A 16,750-nucleotide genomic window follows, 5' to 3' on the forward strand; every position below is an offset into this window, starting at 1 on the left:
AACAAAAAAAATCACTGAAAATAAACTGACATTGTGACACATTTAAAATAATGCCTAATACATTTTCAAGAATTTTATTTGGAATATAAGTACTATAACAAACTGAAACAATATTTTAAACATTTAAAGATAGTTTCTTTTCATATATATTACAAATGATAGAAAATAATGATCACAGCCTGTATTATGTGCTAGAAAATTCATTTCATAAATGCATGAAGAAAATGACAAAGTATATTTGCATTAATCTGATCAGTAATGACCTTTCAAAAGTTGATGAATAATAAAAAACAATTCATATGTTCTCTCTGTCTTTTATACTGTACTTTGTTCCACAAATATTTCCACAGTTTTCCTGGCTCAATCATTTTAATTGCAAAGGCAAGATTTATATATCATAAATTATTACATTAAGCAGTAGAAATCAGAAATACTGAGGTGGGAAATATGAACTATCCTTGCATAGGAAGAGCTGGAATAACCTGGCCCAAAAATGTAATAATAAGAACAACAACAAAACATACTGCTCTACTGATAATTCAGATTTTTTTAAGAAATCTAATTTTTAATCTGACAAATATTTGAAAAATCTTGTTCAACTTTCCAGAAGACAAAAATGATTTGAAGGTTTTAAAAAGTGTTCGGTTCATTACTGGATTTGAGCTGGACTCAATGTATCTCTACTATTACTGTTAAAGCAGAATTATGTTTACCACAAAACTAAACAGTTTGCATGACCAATAATGATTTTTTAAAAATGTTTAGCTATAAAACTTTTATGTGGTTGTCTCTTGATACCTAGAGAAAGAGAAGGGAAAAATTACATTTATCAATGTTGAGACATTAGTTTCATTTTACCTAAAAAAAATTTAAAAGAAAAACAGTTACATAGGAATTATTGAGGAGTTTGTAGAACACTCACTCCCTTCATATGCATTGTAGTTGGGTATCACTTAAACATTATCTTAACTAAGCTGGATTTCTAATACAGCCGTCTCCTAAGTCAATCAGGAAAATGTTGGTTTTTTTTGGTTGCTTTAAATGAATGAATTTCTCCTAGCAAATAGAAGCAATATGATTTTAATAAACAGAGATGAAGACTCTGGGAAACCCTTACAATGTAGGGTAATAACATCTTTCTATTAAAAACAATAATGTTATAAAGATTTCAACATCCAAATGATGGGACATTTCACATACTCATGCCTTTTGATTATTTTCAAAGATGCTTCATTACATAACTCATTCTTGTCACAGAATTCTTGTAGCTAAAAGGAAAAATAGACTCAAATTGAAAGATTTTTAAAAGATAACTACTTGGCAGCAATTACAGGTGTATATACTCTTGAAGATACAAAGACTTAATAATAACACCTGAAGAATATTTCCCTGCCCCCTCCCACACACACACACACACACAAAAATACGAGGGAAGTGTGCTCCTCCTCAGATCCTCCAGCTGTGGGCTTCCTAATTAAAAAGGCTGAGCTGTTTCCTGCTCAAAACACTTCAAAAGACCTTTCTGTTGTTCTCCACTTGACATATAGTTTGCAGCACTTGTTCCTCTTACCTGTCCATTCTTATTTATAGAGAGCTTTCTTGAATCAGAAACCAAGAAGTGATGCAGAGACCATTTTATTTTATAAAGTTGAAGGACAATAATATTTATGTTAAAAAAAAAATCCAAGTAGCTGAATTAGCAACTCAGTAACTTTGCTAGACTGGCAAAAAGGAACAATGCATGTGGCATAGTTTTTAAAACATAAATTTGTATAGCATAATTTAAAAACAGTATTTATTATTGGCTGCTTTTTAAAATTAATGGGTATTTTCACTTACTGTAAATGTAACATGTTAAAATCTCTTTTTTAAAAAATACTGAGTTTGATATTCATGTTCAAAGTTGGAGGCTGTTGTAAAAGTCTGCCTCTGAATTTGATATCTTAGACAAGGAATATTTACCTTGGTACAAATCAAATGGATGAAAGAACTAAACATAAAATAGTCAACAGAACCGTCTTTTGTGGATTCAAAATAGAAATGGTACAAGTAGCAAACACTGACAAATAGACCTTTTTAAAAGCCCAATCTAAAAATCGACGTCCACAAAAGCTTTCTTTTCCAAGTATTTGCCTATAAAGTTATCTCAACACGGCTCTGACAAATGCCTGTGTGTCCAGTCCCATAGGGAAAGGTGTGAACGCATAACGTTTTGCTCTTTGCAAAAAAGGGTCGTTAATTGTCCGAGAGCAGCCACCGTTTAGGGATGAAGGGAGATTAAGTGATTTTTGGCCAATGCATCTGCCAATTCCCTTCAGGGTAGTCAAGAATGGGGGCCGGCAGCCCTGCTGCAATTGGAAGGTCTATCCAAAAAAGGCCGTTTTGGAGAAAGAGGGAGAGACTGCGAGTGGCCGACTGCGCCCCCCTCCCAGCCCTCCGGCCCGGGCGCCTGAGCCGCCGCTCACCTCGGTGTCATTGTTGAGGTTCCAGAGGTCCAAGCGCCCCATCCCGTCCACGCAGGCAAAGAGCGCGGGATGCACGGGGGACCACATGACATCGTACACATAGTCTGCATTGTCTTCAAAGGAGTAGAGCGGCTTGTTGTGCTGTAAAGCAGAGAGACCGTGAAGACTTTGTGGCGCTGCTGCTGCCTCGGGCTGTCTAGAGAGCCTAATTAAAAACTTTGCACATTCACAAAGTGTCATAAAACTTCCCGAGATGAAAGTCCTCGAGAAGGTGAACCGGAGCTTTAATGTGACTAGAACTGTCCAGTGGCATAAATAAATACCGGGGGGAGAAGGGGCCTCTCAAGGGGCTGGGGGCTGGGACCGGGGGTGGGGAGGCGGTTTCAGACACAGAGTCGTATGAGACATTCCAGACAGGTGGACCGGACTGCCCATTAGTTCGGAATTCTCGCCCGGCAACACTTTGCGAGATGCTCGGAGCCTAAACCCAGCCGTGGTCGGCTCGGCTCAGACCCGCGGGGATGTTCTGAAGCCCCGGCGGTCCCGACCGCCCTGAACCCTTTCATTGAAGGCAACCCCTGCCACCTCGTGGTCCTCGTCTGTAGCTGCAACAGCGGCTGCTACCTCCAGTCCAACTCTAGGCCAAATTCACATTTTAAGGGTTCTTTTGCAGAGAGGAATGCGTACAAATATTTTAAAAAGGATTACTGCTCTCCCAGGAGGTAATCATTTCGCGATCCTACGCCTTTAGTCTCTCTGCATAGGGTCAGCTCACCCCAATCAGTTGAACTGGTATGGCTCATTGAAGTGCCCCTGAACCTCTGTACAAAATGAACAGTATTCCTAGATTACCCAGTGTTTTCAAAACCCCCAAAATTGACTTTCGGGTGTTGGGGGTATGTGTGTGGAAATGCGTTAACATACCCCTAGTGCATACAAATGCTTCCACTCCAGAGGGATACAATAAATTAAAATGGCACTCTTGATTTCCAGTGAATATTGTCACATCAAAATAGCACAGAAGTCAGAGGCAAGTTTGAAAGTACACCAGAAATAAAACGTAATTGGACTTCATGAATTATTCATTCCATCTGGCTTGTCTTATTCTAATTTCTGCATAATGGCTTTACTAATCCCTGATCAATTAATGTAAAATGAAATTTAAATGATAATGAAAGCCCTAGAGATAAAAGAAATTAAGTATTCTTATATCCTCTGACAGAAATCTAAACAATGGGAGTTTTTTTCCCCAATGTCTTCTTCATCCAGTCAGCTGTCTATACTCTCTTCATGGGTTCCACTGAATGCCTGTACAGGCCAGAGTAATAAGATCAAGAAAAGATAACATACGATATGAACAATCAAATCCTTTCTGCACAGAATGTTTAAAGAATGTATCTGTAGGGAATCGGCTCCAAATATTAGAGTGATCTCTCCAAGTGAACTGTTAGTTAATATAAAATGCACAAAATACCTCTGCTGAAATGAAAGTGAGAAAAAGCAGTGTGAAAACAATAAAACTTCTGTAACCTAAATATCACACAAAAATGTAGTGTAGTAACTGTGAGTTCTCTTTCTATGGACTGTATTTCTTTGACGTTTAAAAATCACCGCTTAGAGCTGAAGAAACTTTTTTTTTTTTTTGAGACGGAGTCCCGCTCTGTCGCCCAGGCTGAAGTGTAGTGGCGCGTTCTCGGCTCACTGCAAGCTCCGCCTCCTGGGTTCATGCCATTCTCCTGCCTCAGCCTCCCGAGTAGCTGGGACTACAGGGGCCCGCCACCACACCCGTCTACTTTTTTTTGTATTTTTAGTAGAGATGGGGTTTCACCGTGTTAGCCAGGATGGTCTCGATCTCCTGACCTCGTGATCCACCCGTCTTGGCCTCCCAAAGTGCTGGGATTACAGGCGTGAGCCACCTCGCCCAGCCTGAACAAACTTTTAATACATTAAAATAACACAGAATATTTTAGATGGGCCACTATGTGGATACAGTGAGATGTGTCTTATTTTTAATTCAAAAAATATCTGATGGAGGGTGTGATTTGAAAAGAATTATATGACATTGAGATAACAAAATGATCAACTGGACATTAGCCTTATAGTTTTTTAAATTTTATGATTCTATAATTCTTTTATGCCAAAGTATGTATTATATACCATGTTTGCAGTGTGATTTGAAGCCAAAATTATTTGCTTATTGGCTATTTCTGTAGCATCTTTCTTTCTCTCACTGTTTGGACTACATGATTCAACCTACTTTCTCCGTAAAACCTAACTGTCCAATGACACCTGAAAATAGCATAATTGTATCATTTTTCCTTATTTATATTTTTTAAAAGGCAATGTGGAGTGGCTGCACCTTCACTGACTGCTTGTAAATATTAAATTCTAACTCTCAGTAGAAGATTATTCCCACTGCAAATTCTTGATTTTATAGCTAGCCAGCCCACTATTTGTTAAAGAACATGAATAACAAATTTTTCTTAAAGTCAAAGGGTGTTAAAGATTTATATATGCTTTAAAAAGTCAATTGTCAGGATCCTCATCAACTCAGCTGATAGTATATCTGAGGGAAAAGAGGTCTTCATATAGATAGACACATACAGACCTATACTAAACACGTAACACAATTGCAAATCCTTATTTTGATCAATTAAAAGACCATCCAGCTTTAAACAGTCATTTTCTAAGGAACTGATATTATTTGATACATTAATTCTTTAATTATCCTATGAATCTTTAGTGTTTTGTTTATTTCCTTTTTTGTTTTAGTAGTTTCTTTTCTGAGAAATGTAACCAAGACTGTAGTATATTCTGGAGACTTCACATTTTAAGTATCTGGAAATAACTGCTATTGTTCATGTTACCAAAACCCAGTTTCTTATATTTAATAGTATTGATTGAAATGCTATTGCTCTCTAGCCTTTCTCCAACCTCCTTATCACCCTTCATCCCAAGACTGAGCCTTTTATTATAAAAGTCACTGTGCAAATAATTCTAGGCTACAGTACGTGTGTGTTTGGGAGAAGGGGGGAAGGCTTATATTTTCAAAGGCTCTGTTTAACATTGATAAATTCGCAGGTTGGGAAAGTCTCGATCAGGATTGATTGAACTTGTTATCAAAGTACCACATAGGGTGACATCTATGAACCACTAATTGCCAAGCAAAGCACAAGCATAACTTATGGGCATAGGCAAATGTCACTTACAATAGTGCTCTTTGAATATTAGTTGTGTTCTTTGATAAAGGGATTTTATTATTCTATTTTATTCAGGCTCAAAGGGTAATCTGAAGACCTGATTTAAAAAATCTGCCTCATATATAAAAGATTTTAAGGTAAACCCATGTATATCATAAAGTATTAGAACTGGTAAACTCATGTATATCATAAACTCATGTATATTTTGAAGTATTAAAATTTTCAGAAAGAAGTTAAAAGCATGAGGTTCTAAAGATTCTAAAGATTTTGAATTTATGAGACATAAATTTCTGGATCCACAAACATGTTATAGCTTGCTTGTGCTTTACCACTTATTTTAGAATACTGCAAGTTTTGAAAAGGCTGGAGATGATGGGGGCAAATTCGACCAATAATTGTGAGAATGAACCTTATAATACTATTTGTACATATGAAAGCCACAGAAGCTTCATGATTTTAAAGATTTACTCTACAAAATTCTCAAGGCCAGTTAGTAAATGAAATATTGTTCCACAGCAAGTTACTGTAAAAAACATTTTTCAAAACAATCAAATTTCACTAGAAAAAAAAGCCCCTTCACCGGTGTTTCCTTTTCTATGTCATGTTCAGTATCAGCAAACTGTTAAAAGAAAAGGGAAAAAGGAAAACTACACTGTTACACGGCCTACTGCACGTGTGGTACATGTCAATGAAATAAAGTTGTGACACCTTGTGCTTCCAGAGCTGTTACAATAATGGTAAAGTATCCAGGCACAGCCCAGCTTGATTTTAATACTCTGACTCAAACAGAGCAGAGAAGCAGGCTACAGGTCACCTCCCAGGCAGACATGAAGGGCAAGGGAGGGTAAATTTTTGGGTGTTTGTTGTGTGCCTGACTCTATATGTACATTGTCTAATTTAATCTGCATAAAATCTCTGTAAAGTAGATGGTATTTACAGAAAAGAAAATTACAGTTCAGGAAAGTTAGTAACTTTCCCAAGGCCACAAAGGTTGTTAAGTGGTAAAGCTGGATTTGGTTCTCAGGTTTTCCTAGTGGTTAAGCATATCCTCTATTTGCTGGGACTATATGGTCCTTCTACAAAACACAGCAACACCTTCAGTCCTTATTTAAAAAAGACAATAGACCTGTTACCTCTATTCTTTACTCTCCCATTCAATTCCATCAAGATTTACTAAGCACATACTATGTAACTTGTAGAAACAGTTTAAAAATAATGCAGTCAGATGCTTATTTCATTTCCTGAGTCTGTTGTTAATGATCCTGAGGATGTTATCTATATATTTGCAAGAGTCTTTAGCACCTTGTGAGATGAACAGGAATCTTTTTCTCCTGAAAGCTAGAAAAACTATAGGAAAGGTCCCTTAGACAGTAGAGATGAACAGCAGGCTATGCAGTGGAGAGTGGAAAAAAATGATGTCAGAAGGCAAAGACCTGGTCCAGTTCACTGAAGGTTTGCATGACTCTGGGTGAGGGACTATAATTATATTATCTGAAAGATGGGAATAGCAAAGGTAGCATGGAGCAGAAAAGGTAATGGGAGAAACAGGAAAACTACAGACCTTGGGAAATTTAACTTAACATCCTTGGATCTTACTTTTCTCATCTTACGATGGAAAGCTAGAGCAACTGACCTCAAGGGCTCCTATTAGCTTTCTGATTCTATAACTGCTTTATTACATGCTTTGTTACCCTGTGGTAAGGATAGAATGGAAAAAAGTATGTAAAAATATTTTTCAAAGGTAACTATTATCATTAAAGCCATCTTCCTTTATGTTTTGTGGAGTTCACATCACAGTGATTTTTTTCTTACTCTGTATTTCATGAAAACAGACATATAAAATGCACCAGGGTGGTTTTTAATGAAAAAGTTAAAATTATGGAAGTATATAATAAACTTCTTATTTGATCAATTAGAGAAGGAATAAAAATATTAAATTCACATAAGAGAGGCAAGTAGTGAAATCTGTTTAAAAAATGAAACTCACAGCATTCATCAATGTTTTACAATAAGACTTGATCTCTAGAATTGAGCTTTAGTTTTATAAATATATGTCTGAAAATGAATAGACCTGCAGATTTTCCTGATCAAGTAAACAAAATGATTTCACAAGAGGTGAGTTTCTATTTCTGATGTCAGATATGTGCCAAAGTTAAATCTAGAGAATGTAATGGTTGTTTTCCTCTGTATTATTTACTTTTCTCTTATCATGCGCCTCCAGGCATCCCAATAGGATTTAGTGTTTTGGTGAATAGGAAGATTTGTGTTAAAATGTCTCCTAACACCTACAAATATTGTGGTTCTTGAGGCTGCATTTGTCTCTAAGTGATCCAAACCATGAAAATATCTTTTGGGTGGGTGGGTGGTAGGGGGTACCATGTGGGTCGGTGGGAAAAGGGGCATAAACTAACAGTAAAATTTCTAAGTTATAAATTCTGAAATAAAAGGAAAACTCATGGAATCTTACCTTAAAAACTATATCCTGTTGGGAAAAATGATGACCAAAATAATAAACAATGAGTAATAAGAAAATGTCCTTCAAAAATTGTCATGTGGGTTCCTGTGAAGTAATTAAAATAAATAGCTAGCTAGTTCTTCCAGGAAACATTAAAATGTGAGACCACAATATCACTTTTAAAAAACCACTAAAGGACCCCAAAACTTCAGGCTCACACAAAAATGGATGCTTCCACCATAAAAAGAAAGTGCTTAAACAAACAAGTAAACCAAAACTCACAAACCAAACCAAACCAAACCAAAAAACCAACTCTCTTGGCCCAAGGGAGGTGTGATGAATTTGGTACTATCACTGGGAAACTTTATTTGCGACTTAATTTGAGATCCTTCTAATGCACAAAGTATGCTATATTTATCTTAACTTCTGTGGCTAATATTCAAACAACACTTATGATCTCTAAATGATATCTTTACCTGTTTGTATCATGGTCAGAAATTCAAAATTGGACATAAACAATTTTGGTGAACTATTCTCAACAGACTATGTATAGTGGTCTATTTGTTTTTTGTGTGCATAAACCAAAATTTGGCAAGGACTTTAACCTGAATTAGTTAATATGAAACAATTTGAAAGAAGGTTATAGAAATTCAGGAATTTAGCATTTGCTTCTCTATAAATGTAGAAGTTTTGCTAAATAAGTACTGAAGCCACATGAAAGGTGTTCTTTGTTGCACTGCTTCCCTCTACTGCTTATTTGCATGGAAGAATCCTCCTAATCCAGGAGGCGCCACCAATAAAGAAGCTAATTATCCATATAAAAGAATGTATACATATTCACAGGTTTTGACTAGTATTGAGTGTTTAAAGCCATGGAAAAAAGCTACAAGCTTTGCTTAATTCATAAAAGGAGTGTTTCCCGCACTGGCATGATTTTCATGAATATCAGCTCCACCCAAGGTTCTCATTCAAAACTGGTGTTTTAATAGCACAAATCTATATAGAGCCATTGTGAAAACAGTAAGCAAGCAAGGATGCTCTTTTGAATTACCTCTTACAGCCATTTCAACGCCTATGGCTCCACTGGCATTCTGGCTTCTTGCTTATTTGAGTCGAGGAGGGCAGAGAGAGTCACTATGTCTCCAAAACCAGGTTCAGCCAAGCTGGCTCATTAGCAAAATTGAGGCAGCTGTTCTCTTGATTGCTATTCTCATTCTGGACTGATAGTCTTGCTCTCTGAAAGATCATGTGGCAGTAAAGGAGGCAAGCAGGTTCAAAAGAGCCCCCCTTTGGTTGCTTTGCTCCAACTCTATTTTTACCATGGCTGAGTGGTTTCATGTCCAACATGGTATTATTTAGACAAAGAAGCATTCTATAAATCTACGATGTCAGGTTGATTAGAGACTGCATTAGGAGGCTGGAGGGAAGAGGTGGACACTGGTATTAAGGGTTAGGAAGGTGTACAGGGATGAGGATGGACTGGACCTAGAGGCAGCTAGATATGTGGTTGTATCAGTGCCTTGAAGCCTTGAAAAGTTAGAAGAATGAGCAAATAAAGTAGAATATGCAGGCTTGACTTATTTTGTTTATTTATTACTTATTTAATGTCAAATTGTGCAACCACATTTTACTAGTGGGTAAGTTAAGTAGCAAAATATTTTCACCCTCACCCTTAAACTGCCAACCTTTTACTCGAACATCTGGCTAACAACCCATTTCACCTATATAAATAAATTAAATATACATATATACATATACACACACAATTCTTAAAGAAAGGCATAAAAATATCAGATATAAACTCAGATCTATGGATTACACTTTGATTCCCCCTTCATATTTATTTCTCACATGCTCAGGTTAACATTTTCTAGTTTCCAAAGCTAATCTCACATTAGTGATCTCGCTACATTTAGTAACCATGACATTTAGAAGATTTTATGTTTTTCAAGAAATGTATACCCAAGTGCCCAGATTTATCCTATCAAACATGTCTAATAAAATCTAATGGTAAAATTATCTAAATGTTTAATTCTACCTCTTGCGTCAACAATTGACCATATATAAAAAAGACACATTTTCAAAGAGTCAAGGAGAGGTTTTTTATGTAGCTCTGCACTCCCACATCTCCCATTGTTAAATGTTATGTATTTTACATTGTATCTAATATGAGTACAGATATTACTTGTATTTATTTTAATGGTGGAGAGAACCAGCATGGAGAATCACAAGTAGCAGAAGTTCAACATATTTTGTTCAAATGTAAAATATATTTAATATGCTTCCTGCTTTGTAGCAGATTTGTTTACCTTATTCTGTTTCACTAAAGCCAAATGGAAATCAATTTCTGTTCAAGAAACAAATATGCTCTAAATGTGAGGTGAGGTGATTCAGGACGCTGGAAGTGGCAGTGGGAAAATAGTCTAGTATTAATTATGGGTCCTGGACAATTTGCAAGGTTGAGGTCACAGGAGGCTGGTCAAGATGGACCCACATTGGTTTGGTCCAAAAATAGCTACTTCGGGGATAAAGATGAGTTTTAATTTATCTTCCAACACTAGACTAAAATGTAGGTTAGAGCAGAAAGGTGGGGTAGGGATATCTTTGATCTCATAATTATGTAGATAGTCATATTTGTTATTCTCATTCTCTCTCTCTCTTTCTCTCTAAGTGTGTGCGCTCTCTCTGCAACATTATTACTTAGGAGGAGGAGGTTGGGGAAGGTAACTCGTTTAATATATCATTAAAATGAAAAGGAAAACATTTCCACTCTGGTTAAAGGAGCAAAAGAAAGGATTCACCAAGTCCTTACTTGTTGGACAATGGAAAAGCCCAGTCAGCTGAATAAATTTCAAGTCTCAAAAGTGTTTGTACTTTTATGAATTATTCACACATCTGCATAAATATTTAACAGCCATAGGTATGTGTTGGCGGATGAATGTATGAATGTTTGGGGGTGGGTAGGGTAGAGGTGGAGGTAAAAGGACAGGAAGTATGAACACAGGCCAAGTCTGGAGGTGACTTTATGATTACATTCTTGTGGTTTCTTTCAAAGTCAAACTATTCTCCCTGGGTGAGCTTTAAGAAGAAATAAAAAAAAAAAAAAGGAAAGGAAGAAAAGAATTTGATGACTGGCACAGGTAGTTTTATTGAAAGCCAATTTTAATGTTTGCCATCTTATGTTAGGAAAGGGGAATGAAAATGGGGATAAGGGAAGAAAAAAAAACAAGTCAGACACCACCTGAACATTGTGTTTATTAGAAAGGCAGCCAGCAGGGCTTTGGGGTTGCGGGAAAAAAATGCACTCTGTTATCTGATAAGTGTTACTGGCAGTAAACTATTGATTTTGTTAATCCTCTTGCCTGTTTTAAGTCTTATGTCTAGATGCCGGTGATAGCTAAAACTTCAACTTTTTATTTTTATGATGTTTTTCTTCTGAACGTTTTGGTAAATGTTCAAAATATCAGAAGATGTTTATTTCTCCTGCTGTTAGCAGAAATAAAACACGGTAATGTCCCTTTGTTAGAATGATGTCATTTTAGGAGATGTTTCTGTCTCAATTTCAAATAATCCAACTTACTTTAACAAAGCACATATTTCAGCAATGATTTATTAAGGACCTAACATATGCTTTCTTCTTTGGGTAATCAAAAGAAATACAAGACCTGATTTTGTTCTCAAGCACAAACAATCCAGGTAAGAGAATAAAAGTTATGATATAATAAGAGAAGAATATTGCTTATTTGGGGATCTGTTTTCTTACTTTGTTCTAAAAGGATTTGTGGAGTCTTACAAGTTAAATATACTGCAAAATTAAGAACAAACACACAACAGAGTTCTAAAGAAGGCAGGTAGAATACATAGCTATTACCAGGATCCTGAGATAAGCTGATTATTACAATATGGTTCTGAAACAGCTCTAAATTTCCTGATAACTAAGACAAAAGGGAAAACACATTATATCACAAGGAGGAACCCAGATTTTTACCATCTGAAGAAAGGAAGAATATAAATTCCCCCTCAAAGACACAATTCTGGGAAGAACTTTGGGAGGAATTTACCATGTCTGCAAATCGCTGGAAAACAGACTGGCTCTCTGCCTTGTTTACGGCAAAGAAAGAGAACAAGTATGTAGCCAGGTGCTAAATTCTGTGGTACAGATGTTAGGTGCCAGAGGAATTTGAAGATTGGGGGCGGTAGTGGTGTGTTGGTGTTACCAGGGTCTGATGTGGTCAAGGTTGGTATTATCTAGGACAGGTGAGGGAACCTGCCTTGAAAGATGCATAGACTTTGACAGATGGTAAGGAAAACAGTCAAGAAGAGGAAAGCAAAACATGCAAAAACCTGGCTAAGTCAGTATGGTATTCCCAGACGGATATAAAGATGAGAGGTGGGGACAGCCTGAGTGAACTCTGAGGATTTGTCCTAAGAAATAATGAAAACAAAATAATTTTGGTTTGGGTAGGGGAAAAGTGGGGTATGTTATGAAAAGTCTCGTGTATGTAGTTAAAAACTTTTTGCTGCAATTAGCTATTAATGTATTAAATGTGCATTGATAAATGTGCTATGTGCTAAACAGATTCAGAGATGTTTAACATTCACGAGAGTGTTTTCAGCTTTTCTAGTGCAGTCAGCTGAATGACGAACACCATTAAATGAGTAGAAAATAGAAAAAATAGAGAAATAGAGGAAGGTGTGATCTGTATTTTAAACACAATGCATTTGAGTCTCTGGTACAGACACTCAGGTTAGGCTGACAGTGGAAGTGCAGGTCTGAAGTTGAAAGAGAGGGTGGGCTTGAAGTCTACACTAAAGAATCAGTCACATGAGGTGCTGTGGGAGAGGAAAGAGCCGGGATGCTCGGCGCGGTGGCTCATGCCTGTAATCCCAGCACTTTGGGAGACCAAGGCGGGCAAATTGCTTGAGCCAAGGAGTTTGAGACCAGCCTGGGCAACATGGCGAAACTCTGTCTGTACAAAACAAACAAACAAACAAACAAACAAACAAACCAAAAATTTAGCCAGGCATGGTGATGAATGCCTGTAGTCCCAGCTATTTGGAAGGCTGAGGTGGGAGGATCAATTGAATCCTGGAGATAGAGTCTGCAGTAAGCCGTGATTATGCCACTGAACTCCAGCCCAAGCCACAGAGACCCTGTCTCAAAAAAAAAAAAAAAAAAAGAAAGAAAGAAAAAAAGAAAAGAGTGGGGAGGATGGAGAAGAAGGAGGACTATGGAGGAAATTTTGAACATTTGGGCTGAGAGAGTAGAGGAAAGAGAACCAGTGGAGAGGACCTAAACAAAGCAGGAGAACATAACTGGGCTAGAGAGAGCTGCAGGAACGAGGGGTGGATGATACCAAGAAACCATTGAACGTAGCAATTAGGAATTCGTTGATGGCCTTAAACAGAGAAGTGTTGGAAGATCAATACGGTTGGCTGAGGGTGGTTGGGAAATGTGGCAATGGTCCGTGTGGGTGCACGCTGATTCTTCAAGCAAATTTTAGGCCATGTTTGTGATATTTTAATCGAACCCATCTAATCATCAACCACTAATATCTAAGCAAGTGATAACACTACTACATGAGTGTGTGTCTAGGGCTGCCTTTTTTTTTTTTTTTTTTTGCCTTAAGACCACCCACTGTCCATTTAGATATACCATCCTTGATTTTTTGGACCATTTCTTACTTGGCTTTGTGTCTCAAACACTTGGCATACAATCTGGCAAATGGAAGGCAGATAAGGTGGACTGTAATTAGGTGATGAACGCAGCCTTGAGTTCAGTCCTATTTTGCCTGACACCTGTGAACAGAGCCTTCAGCCTTCCTCTGATGCTCTGGGCTTGGGCTTTCCTAGATTCCCCAGGACCGAACCTCTACTTTCTCAAATGGATTTTTGATTTGGCATCCTCCTTGGGTTAACTATTGTGCTTCTAGCATGTTACCTTGGTTCAGAACCTTTCCCCTCACTTGGTACCTTGAGATCTAACCTCTGATGAAGGTCACATTTGTTGCCCAGTCATGGCAAAGATTTCAGCATGTTTGAACACCACGGGAAAAGATCAGGAAACTGCTCCTGAGCAAGAAAGCTATATGAAAAATCGTAATGAAAAGTAGGCCACTAGTGAGTTGGATAGTAGGAAATCTAGCCAGAAATTTGCTGTGGCCCACAGGGACAAAGCAATGGAAATTAAATGTCTGATTAATTTTGTCTCATTAAAAACAAATAAACTTATCCTTTGACTTAAAGCATCAGTATGTCCCTGAAACACACAAATTTCAATTGGAGAGACACTGAGAGAGGGAAAGAGAGAGAGAGAGAAAGAGATAGAGAGAGACAGATGAATATATCTTTCCATGAAATATTCTGATATGTTTGGTCTGGAGAACAATGATGCTTGGAAACAAGCACTGACTCTAAAGAAGCCTGAATCCAAACCAGCCCCACAGGGCAACTAAATACCCTGCACCAGTCAGTAAATGTATTCTGAAGATGGTGATCAACGGTCTCTGCATTCAGCACCAGCCAAGCCACCTCTCACGCTAACCACATTGCATCAACTATTCCCGCTACTTTTCCTCGACATCTGTGGGTCCTTCAAGGTTCTGTTGCCTCTGGGATTCAGCCTTGGAGAGACTGGAGCCCTTCAGTACTAGGATTAGGAGGTGGTGGTAGTGAAAGGCCTTATGGGAAGTTTATTATGGTTAACTCTTTATTTGTCCATAACCAAGTATCAATTGTGATAATGAAATATCTTTAGCTCTTATGGGTGGAATTATCACTCTCTCCCTCCATCATCAAATTCATATGGTGATGTCCTAATCCCAGTACCTTGGAATATGAGACTGTTTGTGGAGGTAAGGTCTTTAAAGAAATAATTAAGGTTAAAAGAGGTTGTATGGGTGGGCTGTAATCCAGTATGACTGGTGTTCTTATAAAAAGAGGAGATTAGGACACAAACATGTACAGAGGGAAGCCCATGTGAAGACACAGGGAGAAGGCAGCCACTTACAAGTCAAAGCGAGAGGCTTCAGAGGAAACCAACCCTGATGACACCTTGATCTTGAAATTCTAGCCTCCAGAACTATGAGAGGATGCATTTCTGTTGTTTAAACCAGGTTGTGGTAGTTTGTTATGGCAGCACTAACAAACTAACATAACTCTCAAAGGAGAAGAGAAGGCAGACTTTTTTTTTTTCCTCTTGGCCTCTAATGCACAGACACATGCGCACATTTCCCCACAATTCTGCACTTATGTAATTCCCCCAACAGTGCAATTTGAGAGAGACAGAAGGCAATTTCTGAGCAGCTATTTCTCTCCTTCCTAAACACATCCCTTTGCAATCAATGACTACAGCTCAACCATCAGCTATATTGTGCCTCCATTGAAAGAGGCAGGCTGCCTGTAATGAAAGAAAAAACATATATATACACACACACACACACACACACACACACACACATATATTCCCCTTTCTGACGACAGCAGAGCCTCTTTTCAACTTAGCTTTAAGTCATACTCATAGTTCTGTGATGTTCTTGATACCACTGGGACAAATATGGATGGAGAGTGGAAAGCTAATACAAACAGGTCAAACCACCCCAGGGACACAACTCATCTTAAACCAGAAATTATAATTCAGTTCAATCCAGTTAGTCAGTTCTGCCTTGAAGACATCTACTTTTTCCCGAGACAGAAGTCTTCTGCACTGGAGTTTAAAGTTTCATTTGTTTTAATTTTGTTACCCTCTGCAGACTTCTTTTTATTTTAGAAATGGTGGCTACAGGGTGAGATGGGGAGTGAGTTGGGAGAGTCCTAAATCAGCTGCCTTCAAGGCTAATTACTGTTGAATGGGTTCCTGAGGTTGGAAAAATTTTGAAGAATTTTTGAATACATTTCTGCAGTTCTCTTCTCTTAACAATAGGAGCTATCAAACAGCAAGGCAAAGGCTCTGTTTAAAAGCAAAGACAGAAGATCAGGAGAATACGTCTGATTGCCAAAGTGACTAACTTATCTTTACACAGTATTAATGATGCTACAATAACCAATATCCATAGCCTGGTTTTGACAGTTTACTGCAAGGGTTCCCATTGTTTAGAAAAAAAAAAAAAAGAAAAAAAAACAAAAGAAGGAAAGTATTCTATTTTGCTAAATTTCCATTTGTTAACAAAACTCCCCATAAGCAAAACCAGAGGTCATTAGCAAACAACCAAAACATGCCTGTCTCCGGAAGAATACAGGAATACAGCCCCCTTCATCATTTAAAATACAGCTCTGCTGAAAACCCAAATCATGATAAGTCCTTAACATGAAAAATTCAGTGCAGACTTGAAACCACCTGACTTTACTTTTGGTTTGTGCTCCTTAAAATTACCTAGAAAATACCATCATCTTCTCTTCCTGCGGCTGGACATGGGCCAGGGCCCTGGCTCCAGAGGCGAAGGGCGAAACTAAAAATCATTTCTCAACAGACCGCTCCACCCTCTCTCTCAAGTCCACTTGGCCTTATGACAAAAAGTGAGGTCTAAAGCACATTCATCCAAGGCCTGCGTTTTTGGCTAAAACTGAAGACTCTTATAGGACAAACAAAAACGAAATCCAAAATGTTATCACCCCGCCTTACAAAGTCAAAT

At 37.8% G+C, this 16,750-nt stretch overlaps 1 protein-coding gene across 2 annotated transcripts in view; it reads right to left on the reverse strand.

Annotated features, from left to right (window-relative positions):
- Positions 1–16,750, reverse strand: part of DYNC1I1 (dynein cytoplasmic 1 intermediate chain 1) — a 316,684-nt gene that overhangs the window by 19,719 nt on the left and 280,215 nt on the right. For both annotated transcript variants that reach the window (XM_054496029.2, XM_054496027.2), the window contains one exon: positions 2,466–2,606. In XM_054496029.2, coding sequence (XP_054352004.1) covers positions 2,466–2,606 — 141 coding nt within the window. The remainder of the gene's footprint in view (positions 1–2,465; positions 2,607–16,750) is intronic.

The sequence above is a fragment of the Pongo pygmaeus genome, chromosome 6 (assembly GCF_028885625.2).
Source record: "Pongo pygmaeus isolate AG05252 chromosome 6, NHGRI_mPonPyg2-v2.0_pri, whole genome shotgun sequence".
NCBI classification, from domain to species: Eukaryota; Metazoa; Chordata; class Mammalia; order Primates; family Hominidae; genus Pongo; species Pongo pygmaeus.